This window comes from Corvus moneduloides, chromosome 22, assembly GCF_009650955.1.
Source record: "Corvus moneduloides isolate bCorMon1 chromosome 22, bCorMon1.pri, whole genome shotgun sequence".
Lineage (NCBI taxonomy): Eukaryota > Metazoa > Chordata > Aves > Passeriformes > Corvidae > Corvus > Corvus moneduloides.
This window is the reverse complement of record NC_045497.1, coordinates 7,456,498-7,477,745: the sequence shown is the minus strand read 5'-3', so window position 1 is coordinate 7,477,745 and position 21,248 is coordinate 7,456,498. Positions and strand designations below refer to the sequence as shown.

General features: G+C 47.7%; 1 protein-coding gene across 14 annotated transcripts in view; it reads right to left on the bottom strand.

Annotated features, from left to right (window-relative positions):
• The window catches only part of EIF4G3 (eukaryotic translation initiation factor 4 gamma 3), a 142,060-nt gene that overhangs the window by 95,393 nt on the left and 25,419 nt on the right, over positions 1 to 21,248 (bottom strand). For 8 of the 14 annotated variants that reach the window (XM_032131984.1, XM_032131972.1, XM_032131973.1 and 5 more), the window contains exon 2: positions 4,957 to 5,071. In XM_032131984.1, the coding sequence (XP_031987875.1) occupies positions 4,957 to 5,071 (115 nt within the window). Of the gene's footprint in view, positions 1 to 4,956; positions 5,072 to 9,855; positions 9,867 to 21,248 lie in introns of those variants that run through there. The other 6 variants (XM_032131985.1, XM_032131977.1, XM_032131978.1 and 3 more) reach the window with 2 other exon arrangements.

Genomic DNA, 21,248 nt, shown 5'->3' with positions numbered 1-21,248 from the left:
CCATCCAAGTCCCTGGTTTCAGGTACTTAAGAAGCTGTGGCTGCCCCTGGATCCCTGGAAGTGTCCAAGGCCAGGCTGGACGGGGCTTGGAGCAACCTGAGATAGTGGAAGGAGTCCCTGTCCATGGCAGGGGTGGCTCTGGATGGGCTTTAAGACCCTTCCAAACCATTCCATGATTCTAGGCTGGAACAGGATGAGGAACTGAGCTTCCCTCTTGCACATTCCACAGCCTCCACAGCAGCCAGGCAGGGACCGCGTCGGCCTCCTGACCCAGATCCTTCCTTTAAGCACAGGGTGGCTGGAGCAGCTAATCCTCCCTAATCCCTTTTTTACAGGATTCTCTTCACTGCAGGAAGATCCCTTTAAAGGACACGAAGGCGAATCACGGAACCTCTGCTGGGTGTGAAACACTTAGGGGGGCCACTGGGCGCCCCGGGACAGAAACCAACCAAACACCCCAAGAGTGAATGATGGAGTCAACCCTTAGTCCTTGAAAATTTGGGACAAGCGGGTTCTTCAGCACCTCACTTCCCCATTACCTTCTTTGCCCCCAGCTGGTGTGAGCCGGGCACCCTGACAGGAGTTGGTACCTGCTCTGAAGGGACATGGGGGGACAGCAATTAACAGCGATGGCTTCAACGAGTGTTGGATCCAGCCCCGCCACATGGACCCTGCTCCAGGCTGCACCTGACCAAGCGACTTCTCCCCTCACAAACACACCTTGTTATCACTCACTCCTAACTGGTTCACATCCAGAAGTCACTCACAGAATCATGGAATGGTTTGGGTTGGAAGGGACCTTTAACTCATCCCATGCCGTGGGTAGGAATACCTTCCACTAGACCAGGTTGCTCGTGGCCTCAGTGTTGCTCCTCAGCTTACAAAAAAACTTTCATAAACATTTCAGAGTAGTGTTGGTCCAAGCTTCAGCACTTCCAATCACACCATGTTACTAAGGCAGTTACAAACCTCCACCATAACCTGCCAAAACCAGTTATTTGTGCAAAAACTGGATGTCCATGAACACCATTATTCTTCTTACCCAATTCCAGAGTTGTGCCTCGTGCTGAATTTGAAGAGCACATCTGCTTCTGCTCATTAATCTCATTTTCCATACAATCTGCCCCATTCCCCTGGGCACAGGACAGGGGTGGCAGGTGGGATTTACAGTCACCTTTTGCGCAGTTCCCTTCCTATTAGAGGTCTATGTCTTTCAAAGAAACTCCAACCCAAAAAACCCTCTTGAAATGATTTACAACAGAAACAGAATTTCATTCTTATGCCCCTTCCGAACTCTGCAGTTTGGGATCTTGCAGAGGCCACACGAGTAATGACCCTCATTTCTTGCAGTGCAGAGGATTCCTGTAAGAAGCTGCTTACAGGACAACCCCCAAATCTTTATGTCCAAATGTAGCTCTGCAATAGAGCATTCACCATTATTGATGAGGGAAAATTATTACAAGATTAGTTCATTGAAATAATTATTTCCAACTGTAGTTTGCTTTAAAATAATTCTACTGCTGGATTTATTTATTAAAAAACCCAAACCAACAACCCACCCAGTATAAGATGTCACAATAAATAAATAAATAAATATGATTTATGATTAATTTAGGTGGGTTTCAGTTTAATACCAGTACGATTTCCTTGATAAAGAGGTTTTACCAAAGCCTTGTCGTGAATTTTGAGCATCTCCAAATTCTCAGACAAACTTCATCCCACTTGGCCTCTTCCTCACCTCCTACCTCTGCCCTACAGCAAAACTTGTTCCTCAGATTCAGTTTTATTATTGGGGCTCACAGTGGAAGCCACATGATTTTCCATTCCCACTTTTGTAGCTGTGGGAAGAGAAAAAGAGCTCTGGAATGTGCAACCAAGGTCCAGATAATGCATGTGGGAAGGCATGGAAGGGGTAATTGAATTATTTTTCATCTTTATATAACTAAAAATTGGGGGTTCATCTGTGGGTTGTTCATATCTCAAACAATTTCTCCTCCCATCCCATGCACGATGTACAGGAACAACACGGCTCAGAGTCACCACAGGGTGGTTACAGACCCCAGACCTCTTCCCAAACCAGCCATGCTCTGAAAAACACGTATCCTTGGGAATGAGGATCCATAACCCATGTGGAATCCCACAGAGCACGTGCAAGGGAATAAAACGCCGAAGGGAAAAAGCAGCCCCTGGGTACTGAGGAGGGACGTGGAGGTTGGACTTGAAGATCTTGGAGGTCTTTCCCAACCTTAATGATTCTGTGATTTCACAGTGCTCTTCCTCACCTTAAATCAGGGGATTTTTGTAAAATCTGGACAAACTATACCAAATTCACCAAACAAAAAATGACTGTTTAATGCAAACCCAGGCCTTAAACGCGTGGTGCTGTTCCTTTGTGTAAGAAACCTCTGAGACCTTTCATGAATGAATTTGTCAAGGCCCTCCCATCATGTGCTTTTTCCATCCCAATTCATTTTTCTCTGGACTCCCTCTGAATCTGAAATCCGCCTGGGGCTTCAAATGGAAGCCTGAAAGGAACCCAGCTGAGAAATTTCTCTCCTTTCCCCAAAACATGAAATTTTCTCTCAAACTTGTGCATTCTCAAATCCTGGAACTGAGATACTCCCAGCCCTGTCTTCTATTCCTGTAACATAGCAAGGAGTGATATTTTTCCACACTGAAAAGCTATTTTGGGTCATTCTTCACAGTTACTTTTCTATTTTACATTAATTTAAATTTTTACAGTCATATTTTCCCCACAGGCATCTGCACTATAACTTGGGAGGAAAGAATTGAAAAAAATAACCTTCTTTTAAAGGAATTCAGATATTTTTAAAGTGTTTTTTAAGTGTTGTACGGGGTATATGAAAGATAATATAAACTGAATTATTTATTATAAGTGTTTGTACATTTATTTTCACAGAATGGTTTGGGCTGGAAGGGCCCTTAAAGCTCACCTTGTTCCATGGGCAGGAACACCTCCCACTATTCCAGGTTGCTCCAAGCCCTGTCCAACCTGGCCTTGGGGACTCCCAGGGACGGGGCAGCCACAGCTGCTCTGGGAACCCTGTGCCAGGGCCTCCCCACCCTCAGGGAAGGATTTCTTCCGGATTTGTTCCTTTGGTTTTGCCTTTTTCACACAAACATTTATATACCATTTCTTGAGAACAGCAGGAGCACAAAGCCTGCAGCTCGGGTTTGTTGATTCACTGCAGTCAACGCCACAAACCTCAGAATCTTCAACCCTTGTCAGAGCTGCATCCAACCATTCCAACTCACCTGGATGGGAATCCATGGCTCCCTGGCCACCAGACCACCCATGGCCACACCCGAGTCCTTCTGCCACTACAGCCACCTGAGCTGCTGCATTTCCAGGCCCAATGGGCAGCACTTTTACCCTTAATCCTGCCCAAAGCTCAGCTTAGCACCCCTGACAGCCGCAGCAGAGGAGGGATCACAAAACTCCTCTACAACCCAAAAAAGGGAAAGGCTAAATACCAGCATCATCACTGAATCATCATGGAATGGTTTGGATTGGGAGGAACTTTAATCATCCTCATCCCATTCCACCCCTGCCATGGGCAGGGACACCTTCCACTGTCCCAGGTTGCTCCAAGCCCTGCCCAGCCTGGCCTTGGGCACTTCCAGGGATCCAGGGGCAGCCACGGCTGCTCTGGGCAAGAGGTGCTCCAGCCCCCAGGGAGCCAGGGCCGAGAACCCCATCCCCAGTCACTCCTGCTAACAGAGAAGGAGAAAACCTTGCACAGCAGCTTATGTTTTTCTATAAGCAGCTTATGTTCCTGCATAAAATATACTGAATTTATCCCATCTACAGCTTTTCCTCCTGTTTTCCAAATAATTAAAAGAGCAGCTTAAAAGCAGGGTTTTTTGGCATCAAAAATATTTGCACTATCCCAACCAGAAAAGCAAAATATGACTTTCCCAGGGCTGTGCTGATTTAGCAAAGCTTATAAATAACCCTAGGCTTCCAGCTATTGCCATTGGAAAAAAAGAAATGAATAAAAGGAAAAGACTATTGTGTTCACAAATAAACATGGCTGTTTCTAAGCCAAATTTCTACAATAATCAATATTATACATTAGCAAACATCAAGCACAGCGAGCCAAGGGCACCTATCCCAAATATTCAATCTACTACCAAACATTTCTTCCTCTGTGCAGTAGAATGTTTCATGTGAAAACAAATCTTTCTTGATTATTTTTCTGATAAGAAGGTATCAGAAATGTGAAGCCCCTAATACACAAAAAAATCAATCTTTGCGAGGCAGGGAAAAGGAAGGAGATGGAGTCACCAGAGTGAAAATATGGCCAAAACACTGTCATTGCAGTGATACTGTTAGGAAAACCCACTCTCAATATGCTAAATAAAACTAGAAACACTTAAAAATAGCAATGGACCCACAAGTCCTCCAAAGATTTCTTCTCTTCCTGCTCCCATGAAACAAAAAAGGTTCTTCATAAAATCATAGAATTATTAAGGGTGGAAAAGACCTCCAAGATCAAGTCCAATGTTTGACCAAAATCCCAATGCCCACCCAAGCCCTGTCCCCAGGTGCCACATCCACACCATCTTTTGAACAGTTCCAGGGATGCGACTCCACCACTGCCCTGGGCAGCCTGTGCCAATGTCTGACCACCCTTTCAATGAAGAGATTTTTCCAATATCCAACGTGAACCTCCCTTGGCACAACTTGAGGCTGTGTCCCCTTGTCCTGTCCCTTGTTTCCTGGGAGCAGAGCCTGACTTCCCCCTGGCTGCATCCTCCTGTCAGAGAGTTGTGGAGAGCCAGAAGGTCCCCCCTTCTTTTCCTACTCACATGCAACCAGAAGGGTCTTTTTGAGCACCATTTCTTTCACGAGGCAGAAAGAAGAGGCATTTTCCCCACTGCATCATTTGTGACTGCAGAGTTTCTAACTACATGGGGTTTTTGCACACCCACCTGGTCTCCGCGCGCGGTCCCAGCCCGGCAGATACTCACAGTGCTGTACACAGCCGAGACGGTCGGAGTGAAGATCCGATCCTCGAGGGGCTGCTGGACAGGACCTCGGGGGATTCTGCAACACAGCAAGTCAAGGAAAGCAGCGTGGAAGGCAGGGCTGTGTTCAGGGGCACACCCAGGGGCACCCCCGGGACCCTCCGACCCCTCGGGATCTCCCGTGGCTCCAAAGGCAGCTGTTCTCGCACACGCAGCGAGGGAACCAACGCAAGCTCGTCGCTGAATAATCCACAAAACCTTGGGCCTGTCAGGAGCATCCCCCACCTCTGCTTTTATTTGAAAGAGTAAGGGAAAAATCCCAGAAGCCACAAGGCCTCGGCATTCAGCGGGACAAACCCTGCGGATCAGCAGGGCACCGCCGGACAATGGCAGCTCCTGTTTTGCTAACCACGCAGGAATCCTGCTGGAATTGTTGCCTTGTTTGCCTCTCTTCACCCAGTGACTCCTTTCCTCATCCACCCACCAAAAGAAAGGGCTATCAGAGGGATGGGAGGTTTTGAGGAGCTGCTGCAGGGTGACTTGAAGGCAAATTGCAAGAGTTTTCTTAATTGTAAAGGTATTGTGGAAATCAGGGGGAGGGTGGGAAGGGGAAAAAACTATGCACAAAAATACCCCACAACAGAATCTGGTTTACCTGTGGAATGAAACAGGGGGATGCAGGGATCCAAAAGAATAAAAAAGCCTGACTTGGGTAACACCGTGCAGCCTCACACAGACCTAGGCAATACCCAACGCCCATGGAAATTTTCCTAAATGCTGAAAAATTTTCCTAAATGCCACAATCAGATTTCACCTTCCTGCTGTTTACATTTTACACATCAAAATGTCATGGGACATGAGAACAGCTGGATTGACTGAGGCTCTTGCACACATGGAAAGACAGACCTCACATGTTAACACAGTGGGATAACTCAAAAAGAAAATAAAGTCACGAAAACACTTCTTGGTTTTGTTCTAACAAGGAAAAACACATTGCTGAGTTAAATTCTGAGCCCAGATTAGTTTGAGTTGAAATTTCAAGAGACTCTTTGCACCCCAAGTTTGATCTCCAAATAAATGCTGCTGCCCAAAGCTTTGCAGGGACCAACATCAGTGACAGGACAGACCCTGCCAATGCTGACACAACTCGACAGCCCCCCCAAGCTCCACAATCCCAACTATTCCCCTTAAAATGCACCAAATGTTAAGGCTGAAGTAAGGACTATTCAGACACAACCTGCTCTGCCCCTGCCGACTGCTCACAGCACATCCCAGCTGGATCAGCTCCTCCTCCAGCAGTGGTGAGGCAAATTTACAGCATCAGAAACACAGAGACAGAATTAAATTTACAATCTCGCTCTACTCTGGCTCTGAACTCATCACTAAAAAGCCCCTGCTCACCAAACAGGCTCAGAAATTGCTCTAAAACGTCTAAGTTTTGTTATATATTCAATGTTTGAGCAGCAGACACAATAAAAAGCTGCTTGATGGGATTACACTGGGAAGAGCCCAGCCCTGACCTTAGCATCACCTTTGCAGGGAGGTCCTGGCCTGTCACCCTGGCAGGTGACAGGGGACAGCCCACGGCCAGCTCCAGGACAGGAGACCAGGAACAGGATCCGGCCCCGCTGATGCCCAGGCTGGTGCCCATTCACCCTGTGTCTCTTTTTGCCTTTTTTTTAACGAGGGCAGGAATTTGTTTGCAGGGTCTAAAGCTCATCTGCACTTCGCACATCTGCCAGCTCAGGCCCGAGTGGTGTCGTTCGATAAACAGAGAGGTTTTTAACAAACAGACAGGATTTAAAACCCTGACTCAGCCAAACAACAGCAAGATTTATCACAAACTTCAACAGAGCCACTCCCAGCCTTCACCCCAAGGATCTTGCACTCACCCCCGAGTTTTGGAAAATAACAACAAAAAAGCCAAAATCTGGGAGAGAAGGATTAAAAACACACTGGAAGATGGAATGAAAACTCCAATTTCCTGCTGTAGCACCATTCCCTCTCCCCCAGAACATCCCTATGACAGGGATGACAGCCCGAGGCCCGGGACGGAGCTGCCCCCCTTGTGTCACAGCCGAGATTTCCCATCTCCAGGCACTCCTGACAATTCATTGAAGCAATCGCTGCTTCAAAAGGGATCATTCCTGAGTTTGGAAAAACAGTTTCATCCTTGACAAGGTTGGGATTTATTTTCTTATTTTAGAACTTATATAAGTCAGGAGGAAATAATCTCCTTTGAGCAGAGCAACCGCTCTTTTTGCACCCAGGAAGAGCTGCCTGAAGGAAGGAGCAGTTCTGACGGATTTGCAGAGTTTGGAGTCACTGTTTAAGATCTCTCCTAGGAAGGGATGATTCTCATCAGATCCAAAAGAAACCTTTTTAAAATCCTTTTTTCCAAAGGACTTTACCTGGCCACAACACTGATAGGAACAAAATGCCTTAAATTCTAGTAAGCCTTAATGAAATAAAGGTTGGAGAAATTGATTATTTCCAGCATCCAACTTGTGGCATCCATAGACTGACTCTCTGCAAGAAGCTGGGCAAGTGGAAAGGTTCCTGCTTCCCTGAGAGGAGCTGAGCAAGTGGAAAGGCTTCTGGCTCCCAGCAAGCCACTTGGAGCTCGTTCCTGCTCCCCAGTGGAAACCACCACCTTCCCTCGCCCTGCCACAGGAGCCTGTCCTGGGGTAACAGCTGCTGTAACTGTGGGAGGAGCAAGCCAGGGTGACAGCAAAATTCATCATGACTTGTGCTAATGAGGCTCTTTTCCTAGGAATGGGTTAAGTGACAGCACGGATACTCCACCAAGGGAGATGAACGGGTCAGGGCAGGCAGGTGGGAAGCAGAACCTCATCCAGCAGCATCATCCCATCCCATCCACACCCACACCACCCCAGGGCACTCACTCATCTGCTCTCACACAGAGATTTTGGTGCCACCGGGGCTGCACATCCCCAAATGCAGCACAAGCCTTGGGATCGCTGCCCTCAGGTTCCTCAGCACACCCAGGCAAGTGCAGAAGTTGAAGTCCAGCCAGCCCAGCCCCACTGCAGCACTGGATTCACCACAGCCAGGAACGCCAGGATGCACTGAGTAACTCAGACAGCTGTTTAGTGTTACTACCCTGCCATGCTGAGATCAATCCAGGAACATCCTGTGCCCTCCCTCTTCCTCCCCCCTCCTCCTCCCCTATATCCTTGCCACCCTCATCACCGACTAGTGCAACTATGCTCTGAAATGATCCAGGAGGGCGGGAAGGGAGAGGGAAGGGGGGAAAAGCAAAGATAATCCAAACCTCACACAGTTTTCAGAGCTCCTTCCACAGGGAGAAAAGACGAGGAGAGCAATGAAGCAGAAGAGCAGGAACAAAGAGACCCTCTTGAATCCAAGGAGAACCTCTTAAAGTACCATCAAGGTGGTAAAGTGGAACTGCAGCCTCTGCTTTGCTCATGTCAGGCTGAACGACTCCTTAGAGCTCTCCCTGCTCCATCAGCATCATGCCAGGATCCAGGAGAAGGATGGCAACCCTGGCAGTACCAGCGCTGGATTCTCCTCATCGCTGTTCAGGGCTCATTAACTCATGAAATATATATTCAAAATCTCACCTAAGTGAGACACTTCTGGCAGATTCATAAAGGCAGGCACAGATGCAGTGGGAGTTCCACCTAGTCCCCATCTGGCTGCAGCAGTGATTACAAGCTGGGGAATTTCGGGAGCTATTATAGACCCAGTGGGAGAAGGAATGCCAGCTGGAAACCAAACAGAATTTTTCTGGAAACCAAAAATCTCCCTAAAAAGAGGAGGATCTCTGTTAAGTAGAGAGCCACAGCCACACTCTGAGGAGAGGGGAATATGTGACTGCTCTGTAAAGCGATTAAGAAAAAAAAATCCAGCCTGGAGCTGCTGGAGCAATCAGTGACACTGCCAAATGCTGAGCAAAATGACAGCAGGAATTCCTTGCAGAAATCTCCTCCTTATATCACACTTCTCTGCTTGTTCCAATCATACTACAAAACTGCAATTCTACGAGATTTCTGTGTGCTGTTACAGCCATGAATGACCTGGGAACACACACCAAAATCAGCCCTTCAGCAGGAATTTGTACAGGTTTCTCTGCTCCACCGAGATTGGAGGCAGAAAGAAAGAACATTATTTCATTTTCTCCCAAAATGGATTCATTTTCCCTCGAATGGTGCTTCTCACCTAAGCTCATTTCAGCAACTAGCAACCATTTTACCCCAAGCATCGCTGGCCTCTCCTCCCCTTCCAGCTCACAGCTCCGAGGAAGTGCTGTTTCCCAGGAGTAAGAACACCCGCGGTACTCACGGGCGCCTATGCAAACACCTCACACCAAACCATTCCAGAACTCCTGATTTTCATCCCTGCCCAGAAACGGAGCCAGTCTCCCACCGGCTTCCCCAGGGTTATATAATCCCCACACGTGTCCCTGCTTGTACCAAAACTGTGCATTAAAAAAGCCAAGGAAAAACCGTCAAGCAAGATTACAGAAGGGCAAGAAACCACATCAAATTTGAGCATTTCTTTCAGCTTTTTGGAGCAAGGAATCTATAAAACCCCTCCAAGCATGCAGGGATGTGACGGCAGGGAGCTTTACAGGAGCGTGTTTCTCCTCTGCAGCCTCTTCTCTATTCACCATGCAATTAAAATGCAGGAGGTGAACATCCCAACAGCAGAAACACTTCATTGAGCCAGCTGGGAAACCGGACAGCTCTGAAAAGGTTCAAAGGGAAAAGCTCTGCCAGTCATAGCACCTGGAACTTCCCCGGCATCACCCCATCCTTCCCAGCTCCACTGTCCTCCACTCGTGGGGCGAAGCCTTTTGTTCTGCGTGCTCGGTCCTACCTGGCAGTGAGCTCTAGAGAGCTCCAGCAGCGAGATCCAGGGAGCTCCAGCAGTGAGAACCCAGAGAGCTCTGGCAGTGAGATCCTAGAGAGCTGTCAGTGAGATCCCAGAAAGCTGTCAGTGAGATCCCACAGACCTGTCAGTGAGATCCTGGAGAGCTCTGGCAGTGAGATCCCGGAGAGCTGGCAGTGCTGGCAGTGAGATCCTGGACAGCTCTGGCAGTGAGATCCCAGAGAGCTCTGGCAGTGAGATCCCAGAGAGCTCTGGCAGTGAGATCCCGGAGAGCTCTGGCAGTGAGATCCCAGAGAGCTCTGGCAGTGAGATCCCAGAGAGCTCTGGCTGTGAGCCGCGTCCTGTCCCGGCATCCATCAGCAAAGCCCACGGCCACATCCCATCACAGCCACATCCCATCACAGCCACATCCCATCACAGCCACATCCCATCCGTGCCACGCCAGGCTGGCTCCTGAGCTCTTCCTGCCCATCCCCGCGCAGGCAGAGCTTGAGCTCTTAAAGAGGCAGCACAAGAGGGGACTTACCGAGGTCTCGGTGGGGTTTGGTACCCAAACACTTCAATGCCACTGAAATCTCGCTGCTTCCCCGATTTTTGTGCTGTGCGTGCAGCAGAAAAGGGATAGGAGGCAGCATCATGCTCTTCTTAGCAAGTTGATAGGGGATAATAATCAAGCCAAGCTTATAAAGGAAAGGATAAGGGAAAAAGATGAAGTCCCCCACAGCATGGAGTGGTTGGAAAGCTGCACGGCAATGAATGAGGAGCTCAGAAAGCATCAGTGCTCCCTATCAGAAGGAGAATTAAATCACAGCACAAACTCCTCAGCAGGTAATTTTGCAGCTTGTTTCCCCTCAGCTTTCATCTTGCTACTCCCAAATACAGCACCACGAACCCCTTTACTTAGCAACTACTTCAGCAATCAATTTTCCCTTCAAAACCGATTCCTCTTTCGACAGATCACATTTCAGAAGCCCGAGGAAGGAATGCTGGCAAAGCAAACTACAGCCTTTAAAAAACAAAACAATAACAAAATCCCAAAGCAAACTCCACCAAGTGACACATCACATGGGAAAAATTAAAATATATAAGATCAAAACAGTGTTGTCATCTCTCCATGCTGAAATATGACAACCAAACTGACTTCTTCCAAGGAAAAATAAAAGTCAGGTTACAAAGCAAGTAACTCCGAACTTAGAGAAAGGCAGGACTGATGTTGCCGGGGTGACCATAATTCAATCCTCCTGTGTATCTGCAGAATCCAGCCCCTAATTACAGAGGCCCACACTGATTTCCCCCATTCCCTGTCACCTACACGTTTTCAGCTCCTACAGGACTCGAGCACCCTGACCCTTCACAGCTGAGCCGCTCTTGCTCATAACAGATGACAGACAATTAATATTACAAAAATCAAGACCAACATAATTCAAGGACCTTGGAAAACATTTAAAGACCCCACCTAATAAAATGCTGACCCTCTCTAACCCTTTCCCTTCCTCCATCCAATGACATATGCCATCTCCCATCCTTGCAGAGATCATGTTTCTTTTCAGGGTGTGTTTGGGTGGGGTTTCTTGTCTGTTCACGGGTTTTTTTTGCTGGTGGATTCCTGACAAGGGCATCAGCCCTTTTGGCTGAGTCTCAAAGGAATGAGGTGGCCTCTGTATGAAAAGAGTGCTTTTACTTCCGTTTTGTCAGCTGGATGCAACTGCTCTTGCACAACGTGATGGGATGTCAAAACAAAGCACAATTCCGAGCCCTGACTATACCACAGGTCAAGCCCCAATGGAGCACTGGTGTTTCAGTGCTCGGTGTTTATTGTTATTATACCAGGGAAAAATAAAATACAACTTTTTGCTGGCATGAGCACTCAGGAATGTATTAAGAGCTGCAGGTGAGGAATTCCTTAAAAGCCCACGGCAGCTTTACACCAATACTTAATTCTGATCTAAGGACTGTTTCTGGCAAGTCAAATGTTTTAAAAACAGAGGAACACAATAAAAAGTGTTTGCGAAGTGGCAAAAATGGGGTTCATGGTTTAAAAGTACTGAGATTTCTAAAAGAGCAGTACATCATTCCTGTGAAGAGAAGCAAACCTCCAGGGTCCACCACTTTCCAAACAACTTATCCCCAGAAGGATCCGATGGCAAAAGACATTAATAAGCTTGTTTCAACATTTTATGGCCCAGTATAAAGCTCCTTAGTGCCACATGTGTAGTCAATGTTCACAGCCCAACAGCCATTTATCAGACATATAAATTGAAAGTGGATCAATGAAGTGTTTCTACAAACAACCTCTTTAATCCTTCATGTATTTTGTGTATTAAACTGCATCACTGAGTTCTCTTTTAAGTTCTTGTTTATGGGCTATTTTATACTTGGAACAAAACCTTAAATAAGGTATTTATCTTCTCCTTTTGTACTAGAAATGCACCTACATAAATATTGTTGATGTTTCACCACTCCTTTATTGCCTCGTTCAAAATCCCCGACTGCAGGACCTGTTCTTTGCTCCCCAGATGAACTCTGAGATGATAACTGGAAGTTATCATCCTGTCCATCCCTCTGCATTAACTGCTCCTCATTAAACCATCCTCCCCAAGCTCTGTCTGGATCCAAATGTTACAGTGAGGCTTTCCCTGCTTATCCCAGCTTATGCCATGCTCTAAATGAGCACTCTCTTCCTAACAAAATTTGCCTCGAAATACATCTTGAGCTTTTTACCTAATTATGTATCATTAATCTCAGCATCAGCTTCCAAATAATCCCAAACACTGCCTTTCCCTGCTGTCTGCCACACAATGTCCCCTGAGCTGTGCTTGCACGGAGCTGAATGGGAACAGGGAGAGTTTCCCAAAGAAAAGGGGCACACAAATCCCAATGAACCTCAATGCCTGTCAGAAGACAAGCTTTCCAGGGCCGAAAATTGCAGCTTGAAAGGAAAATGTGACCTTCAAATGCTCACTGAACAGCGTGCTGTCCCTCTCCTTCCCCCAGCATCCTGCTGCTATTCAGATTCCAGCTCCTCTCCCTTCGGGAGTCCCGACATGTTTTGGGAATCTGCGGATGCGGGCGTTGGCACGTTCGACAGCGCGGCCGAAGAGCCCACCTGGCACATCCCCAGCCCTTCTGCCCGAGCAGCCACTGCAGCAGCCACAGCCACAGCACACGTCCTGTTTGTACCCGAGCACGTCTCCGAATCCTCCAACTCACATCCTCTTAAATCTCCATTCCACAAAATATCCCAGGATCCCAGACTGATTTGGGTTCTGAGGGTCCTCAAAGCCCATCCAGTCCCACCCTGTGCCATGGGCAGGGACACCTTCCACTATCCCAGGATGCTCCAAGCCCCATCCAGCCTGGCCTTGGACACTTCCAGGGATCCAGGGGCAGCTACAGCTGCTCTGGGCACCCTGTGCCAGGGCCTCCCCACCCTCACAGGGAAGAGTTTCTGCCCAATATCCCATCAATCCCTGCCCTCTGGCAGTGGGAGGCCATTCCTCTTTGTCCTGTCAGTATCTGTCTGTAGAAAAAGCCCCTTTCCCCTCATCCTTTCCCTTCCGACTTTGGTCCACATATGATAATCTCACAGTCAAGCCAAACGGGAATGCCAGAGGAAAGCTGGGGGCTAGGGGGAAGATAACAGAAAAAAACCCCTTTGTTGCAAATGATCTGTATTCCCAGCATCCCACTGATTCCATGATGCTTCCAAATACAGACCAGCAATATTGGGAGCACCAGCTGCAATAGTTCCACCTGCAGACAAGCACCTAATTAGCCAGAGCTCATTACTTCCAGGCTCAGTTTTGCATCTCTGAATTAACCAGCACTGAGACAGCTCACCCACAATAAATCACCCCAGACCTGGCCTCACCCCGCACGGCTCCTCCCGGCGCGGCTCCGGGGGCTGGCAAGACCTGGACCCCAGCAAACGCCACAAACCCCAAATCAATCCTTCTGCCCAATACAAATGGGTTTCTAAGGGCAACCTGATTTTGTTAGTTCATCTCTGTCTCCCTCCAGTGCAACCTCAGCATGGAGGCAAACTGGCTGTTTTCAGCTGAGACCTGGAAAGGTTGTTTGGGGTGGAAGAAACTGTGTCTAAACCCTGCTAATCCTGCTGGGATTTTCCTTGAAGCGGGGTGTTGGTGGGTGGGGGACGGGTCTGGAGGCGATGCACGGAATATTTCTGTAACTGTGAACTTTGAGGTGTATTTTTAACACTCCCAGAAGTGGGTTTTCACAGCACAGCCTGAATAAGGTTAAATCCAGGTTTGAACCAAGCTGTGAAATATTAGTAATTACTAAAAAAAAGCCACAGAGGCTCTCTGGGTCGTGCCTGTGCCAGCTCAAGTAACAAGGTGAACAGTGTGCCAGGAGAGCATCTCTTGCTCAGCTACGGACAACTTCTCACCAGCTGACTTGTCCTCTTCCCTCCATAAAACACCGGCCACTTCCAAATTTTTTCAATTCACATTTTATTCTCAAAATATATGGACTCTTCTAAGAGATGAAAAAGTCAATACATCTCATCAGCTCCCTTCAGCTGGAAATCATGGCATTGCCACGGAGAGGCAACGGCATCATGGGGAAAGTACCGATGTAGCCCTAAAATTCCACTTAATTTTAGGAGGGTTATTTATGATTGTACTTGCCCATGTTAATTGAAACTCCCATTAGGCTGCAGGAAACAGGCAATGCTCAGGAACCTGGAGCAGCCCCATTTGTCTTCCAACAGTCCCTCCTGCTCCGAGTGATTCCTCACGGATCTATAGCCAGAACTCCAGGCCAGGCACCTTATAAACAGCCCAAAATATTGAGGTGGGGAAAAAAGGCTTAACAAGGTGAGCCCTGGAGACTCCAGCTGACTTCTGGAGAATCGACTCTAAGTTAGGGAGGACTTTGGTGGGCCAACAACCCACGGAGATATTCCAGATGAGGCCTGTACTCCAAAATGCACCCAAAGAATTGGAAGCAGAGCTGTGTTACGCCAGCAGCACGCACACCCAGCCAGCTCAGAACAGCTTGGCCCCAAAAACAGAGCCCAAAACTCCCAGGCAGGGCAATGCCTGGAAGCTGGGCTCATGCCATGTGATAAAGGGCTATGTCTCCTAAAATTCCATTAAATGACTCCAGATCTCTGCTGGAGCTGTGCTGCTCTCAGCTTTCTGCCCAAGGAGAGAGCCAAGGTGTGGGAATGAAGGATTTTGGTGCTGCTGCTCTTTACATCCACATATTAAAGGCAAACCTGGTTTTTTGTTTGTCATCTTAAGGTCTACACCAAGACATCATTTCCTTATTTCTTAAAACAAGTACCAAGTGATCAAAACACAGGGCCAGAGTACTCAGAGTGTGTTTGTAAGGATCCTACAACATGTAAATGCACATTTACAGGTGATTCACAGGTATATAAAAGCAGGGAAAGAAAACCTGCCTCTCCCTGTTGTTGTTTCAGGAGACCTACACGCTCCCAGGCACCAGCCAAGCGTGGGAATAAATCACATCCAACATACCCTAGGGAAGGTATTTGTCACCCTGCTACCACAACTGCGGTGACTGTTCTTGGAGAACCCACTTCCAGATGTCTGGGAAGTCTGTGGGTCAAGAAACCATTGAGGCTTCCAAAGCAGCAGGACAAGGATGGGAAAGGAAATCATAGAATGGTTTGGGTTGGAAGGGACCTTAAAGATCATCCAGTCCCACTCCATGCCACGGGCAGGGACACCTTCCACTATCCCAGGTTGCTCCAAGCCCCATCCAACCTGGCCTTGGACACTTCCAGGGATGGGGCAGCCACAGCTTCTCTGGGCAACCTGTGCCAGGGCCACACCACCCTCACAGGGAGGAATTTCTTCTATTTATCTAACCTAAATTTCTCCTCTTTCAGTTTGAACCCGTAACTCCTCATCCCATCACTACAGCTCCTGATGAAATCAGCTTTTAAGCTGTTCCCTCCTTACTACACAACTTCCCATCACTCAGTCCCTCCTCCCAGACCTTTCATTTTTGCTTTTAAAACTCCAAATCCAGCCCTAAGTTCCTATCAGGGGACGAGTTAATTGGGAAAGAAAGCATCTGCAGCAGCTGGATGCTCTCAGAGCTATCCCTGGGCAGCTCCTAGCAGAAAAGAGAGAACAGACAAGCCTCTGCTCTCAAGGCTCCTGAGGGCAAGGGTAAGCACCGATGGCACCTACAAGTCGTCAGGTGGCATCAGAGGAAAATTACTGTCAGGAAGGTGTAATCCAAAGGGCAGGATCCTGCAGGCATGGATGGAGAGGAGGTGGAGGATTAAGCTGTCACCTGGGGGAAGGCTGCCCCATAAAATGCTCCTGGTGTAGACTGCCTAAGCACATCCCTGCATAGGACTGCAGGGATGCAGTAACCCCAGAGCGCTGCTGAGGCAGATCTGAACATAACCTGGTGATCCTAAACATCAGAATCATGGAATCATTAAGGTTGGAAGAGTCCTCCAAGATGACGAGGTCCAACCACTAACCTGGCACTGCCGTGTTCACCACTAACCATGTCCCCAGGTGCCACATCCAAACGTTTTTTGAACACTTCCAGGACTGGGGACTCCACCACTGCCCAGAGCAGCCTGTGCCAGTGCCTGACCACCCTTTCAGTGAAGAGATTTTCCCAATATCGAACCTGAACCTCCCCTGGCTCAACTTGAAGCCACTTCCTCTCATCCTGTCCCTTGTTCGCTGGCAGGGGGTGGGACTGGATGAGATTTAAGGCCCCTCCCGCCCAACCATGTTTGGCTTCTATATAACCCAAGAACTTCATTCAAACACAAGAAACCTTCATGATTCCTGATGAAGAAGCTTTTCCAGACATCCTCACATTCCGAAATAATTAGCATTTTAGTGGCAGTTCACAAGCCTAAATAGCTCAGCTGCTTCTTTTAATTAGAAGATTTTTATGCAGCTATTACACCCCTGCTATTCCCTGAAATGAGACAAAGCTCTGAAGCTCCCCTGCCACCCAAATACTTATTTTTGTGGCCCTGACAAAAATAAAATCCCTTAGTGTCAGCCAGCAGACTGCCTACCTCTACACCAACACCTCACCTTGCTGCCGCCCTTCCAACACAAAAAAAATCTCATCTGTCTATTCAAGTAAAATGAAAGTAAATAAATAATACTAATTATAATAATAACAACAACAATAATAATTTATCGTGCAAGTGACTTAAGTCACTGGCTGTTACTATTTTACATGGCTCTTACATTGCACATCTCATGCCTTCAAAACACAAGGGGCAATCCTGGATCAGAACCAGAAAAAGCTGGGAAAAACCCCTCCATCCTGCAATTCCTCCATCAATCCATGCCTGGGTGGCCAGGTAGGGAAAGAAACACAGACTTCAAAGGTGCTGCAAATAGATCTAAAAGATGATCTTCCCCTTGCACCCCCCACCTCCATGGAGTGTCCCTTAGAAACCTTCTGGAGCCCTGTTAATTACAGGGGCAAGGGGGAATAATTCCAGGTCATGGGGTAGCCCCAGTGCCCCTGGGAAAAGGGAAGAAAACAAAGGCATGGTTCCCTGAGGGCACAGTGCTTCCCTAGCCCCTGCCACAGGCACTGGGGTCAGCTTTCATGGGATCCCAAACCAAACCAGGCACCCAACATTGGCACCCACAGCTTCTGCCACCTCCCTCAGCAAGGAATAATGTTCCTCAGAATGGACTAAGGATCACAAGATTCCTTGGTGAACCAGCTCAGCCTGGTGATTCAAGAGAAAACTATTTTTTTTTCCTGGCTGGGTGAAGTTTTCCGTGGATTCCGTGAGCTGATTTAAATCACCAAAGGCTCACATGATCATCACTTCTGAGACCAGGGTAAAGACAGCCCAGTCAGCAAAGGCAGATCCACTCTTCCCACTGCAGCTCAGAGGGACATCTCTCATCCCAACATGAAACCACATCCATGAAAGCACCCCCAGAACATCCCAAAATCCACACTGTGAACCAGAGGCCCGTGCCTGTCTCAGCTGGGGCAGAACTCCCCATCCTGCTCTGTGGCTTTGCCTCTTTTGCATTCCAGCGGAGGGACTGGGTATGGCTACGCACCAGGCTCTTCCTACACACCATGCTCTTCCCTCTTTCCCTGCTTCCTCATGTTTCCCCACCTCCACGACAGTCGTGCTGGAGCCAGGAGAACGGCCCCGAGGGGCCACAGTGGATTCTCAAGCTATGAGGAAGGAAGTAAAGCAATGGGCGTGTTCACACCAGCTGGAGTCACAAGGAGCCCTGTGATTCTCCAAGATTATTTTAGTCCTTCATGTGAGATGGCAGGGAGGTGAATCTTGGTAGGATGCAGCTCATTCCTGAGGGATGGAGTCTGTGTAGGTGAAGAGAAGTGGTGCAGAGCAAATGAGCAAGAACCAACACAGACACCACAAGGACCACTTGAGCCTCACGCCAATATGGGCCCCCCAGGACAGGACACAAAACTTGTCATGTATTTACTAAAGAAAAAATAAGGAAGTATGTGGGAAAAGCAACACTTTATCTGAGAACAGATTTCCCTCTGCTTCCCTTCAACACTGAGATTATTCTCTATGCTACTACCTGATTTGAAGGCTTCTAATTCTTTAATTAGCAATTCATTTCAGTGCCATTAGTTCATTAGCACACTGAAGCTTTCAGGAGATGTTTTACATACCACCTTGAATGTGTCAGCTCTTGCCTTCCTTGGAAAGACACTTTGGGAAGGGCACCCTTCCACCCAGAGCTGTGTCCAGCAGCGCACGATCCCATCCTGTTCTATGGGATGGGTCCAAATCCTGCAGCTCCACCCCTACGAATGCTCCCAGTATCGTTTAAAAACAACACCCAACTGCTACGGTCACAAGCTGAGCTGCAATGGGTGTCTGGGATCTGTCCCTTTGGGATCTGTCCCTTCACAGCCCCCTGACCAAACACCATGTGCAGTATGACCCAAGTGGTGACCGTAATGCAGGAGGGTGTTTGGAAGGCAGAATTCCAAGGGAAGACAAGTTTATGCAGGGGTCAGGCTGCAATTTCACGTCATCTACCAGGCGAGGGGCTTTAAATTATTCCTTTTTTTGGCTTAAGGATTAAGTGCTGTGGGAAAGGAGATCACCAGCACTGAGAACAGGGAGCGAGGAGAGACCACGAACAGAGTCCAGCCTGGAGCTCATGAATTATCCCCTACCCCTTAGTGTGGAACAGCATTTATAGGAAGTGACACTAAGTGGAGCATTGAGCACTAATTTACACCCAGGGAATCTTTTTAATGGACATAACAAGAAAAAATAACAGTCAACACCGGAAAAAAGTAAAATCAAGGAATCTACTATTGAACTCCAGGCATGAAGTCTCGCAATTCAAGATATGGGGCATTCCCACCTGGCACAAGGAGCTACAGGACACATGTCTCCATGCAGGCAGTTCCCTCCAGCCATCTGAGGACTTCAAAGCAGAAGGGAGGGGAGGGAGGAGGTGACCATTTGCGTTTAACTATAAAGTTCTTTAGCAAAAATTCATTAAGGTTTTAGCCTAATGGAACTAGAGACAGAAGGCTGCAGTCCTCCCTCATCCCTGTACAATGAAACCAGGAGATAATTGTCATTTAGCCTTCTTCCATGCGAGAATTATGCCCGGAAGCTGCTGTACATCCACAGCATCAAACCTGTGGCTGCTCCCAAGCTCAAGTCCAACGTAAGTCCATATATAATCTACCTACATAAGTGACCAAGGAACAAGACTTTTTAAAACATCCCATAATACCACAGATATGTGGCTGCTACTCAGCCAGCTTCCTCTTTTTTGTGATAATTTCGTATGAAGGTCCTCAGAGGAAGCAATGATGGTATTGGAGGACAAACTGCTTGTTAAGGAAGGAGCTTCCAGCTCGTGCTACTTCAGCGCAGGAAGTTTTCTGGCACAGCTTGAGAAAGAGTAATTCAGCAGCAGCTTGTGCAACTGGCTGCACTCTGCTCTAAGCTGATGAAGTGATGGTGTTATCTGGGATCCCAAGCCCATGCCTTCCTTAGCTGAGGGGGTCCCTCGAGGTGGGAGGCAGCTTTGAGGTCCAGGATCCCAAGGAGCAGCTCACCAGCACTACCACGGGGTGCAGCTCTTGGGAAAGCTCCCAGGACAGGGGAGATCACACCAGGAGTTCCCTCACAGAGCCACAGGAACAGGGACAAAGATCACCAGGAAGCATTTTGGGGCATTTGTCCTCAGTGTAGCAAGGAACCATATCCATCACTAGAGGGGTCAGGCACACAGATATTTACGCCATCACTGGGAACCTCCATGCTGGAGGTGGAAGTTTTATGCCCGTTTTACTGGAGATACTAAAGCCTCTTAAATTCAGGAACAATTAAAAGCATCCTCATGCTGCACAGCAAAAAATACAGAGCAATGTAGATTTTTAAGCAGATTTAACTGAATACAGTTTTCCTGGATGCCTGAAGTACCACATGTGGCTTTTCCAACAGTTATCACATTCCTATCTGCATAAAGAGCTCTTATTTCATAATCTTCCATAATGCTTTAAGATGAAAAGTATCCCGCCCTTCCCATTTCTCCTGAGTCATCTCACTTTTCGTGCTCCTCTATTTTCCCAGCAAACGCCAAGGTTACGACGCACTAAGATTCTCCTGGGCAAATGGTGTCATTTGATGGCACAAGAACTGAGAGGTGTAAGAGCCACTTATGCAACCGAGTGGCTTTAATGTAAGCCAGGAGTATCCGAGGTCAGCACTCACCTGGGCAGCACAAACACAGCCCTGATTTTCCAAGGGAGGAAAAGCTTCTCTGGATCAGACAGCAGCACAACACCCCCCCCATTTCCCGTGCAGTTATGCTGCTGCTACCAGTAAAGTAACTTTTCATTTCCCCAGACAGTGCTGAAATATAGTCCTTAAATATTGTACAGGAACAGCAACTCAGGAGCATTTCTAAGGTTTGCATCCAAGTTTGGACAAAGTCCTACCTGGATATTTGCATTATATCAAATAAAAGGGATGGATTTACAACTTTTCCACCTATGATTAGAACCCAATACTCCTTTAAAAAAATAAAATAGGGGCTTATCACGAATACCTGCAGCATTTTTGCCCCAATTCTGCCAGCAGAAGTTTCACTAACCATATCCTTGGATGGATGTGCAAGTCTGTACCTGTTATGTAACATCAGCTGATGTTTCCTGCAATTGGTGCTGAGTACAGGCACAGCCAGACCTGCATCCCTGAACACTCCAATCCCCCAAAATCATCAGTTTTTTAGCAACAAATGATGAGAATGTAAAAAAAACCCCAAAAACCTAGCTCCCTCAAAGCCAGGCAAATTCACATTTAATCTAAAGCACTTTGGTTAAGTCTGTGTCCCTTTGGCTGAGTCTGTTTA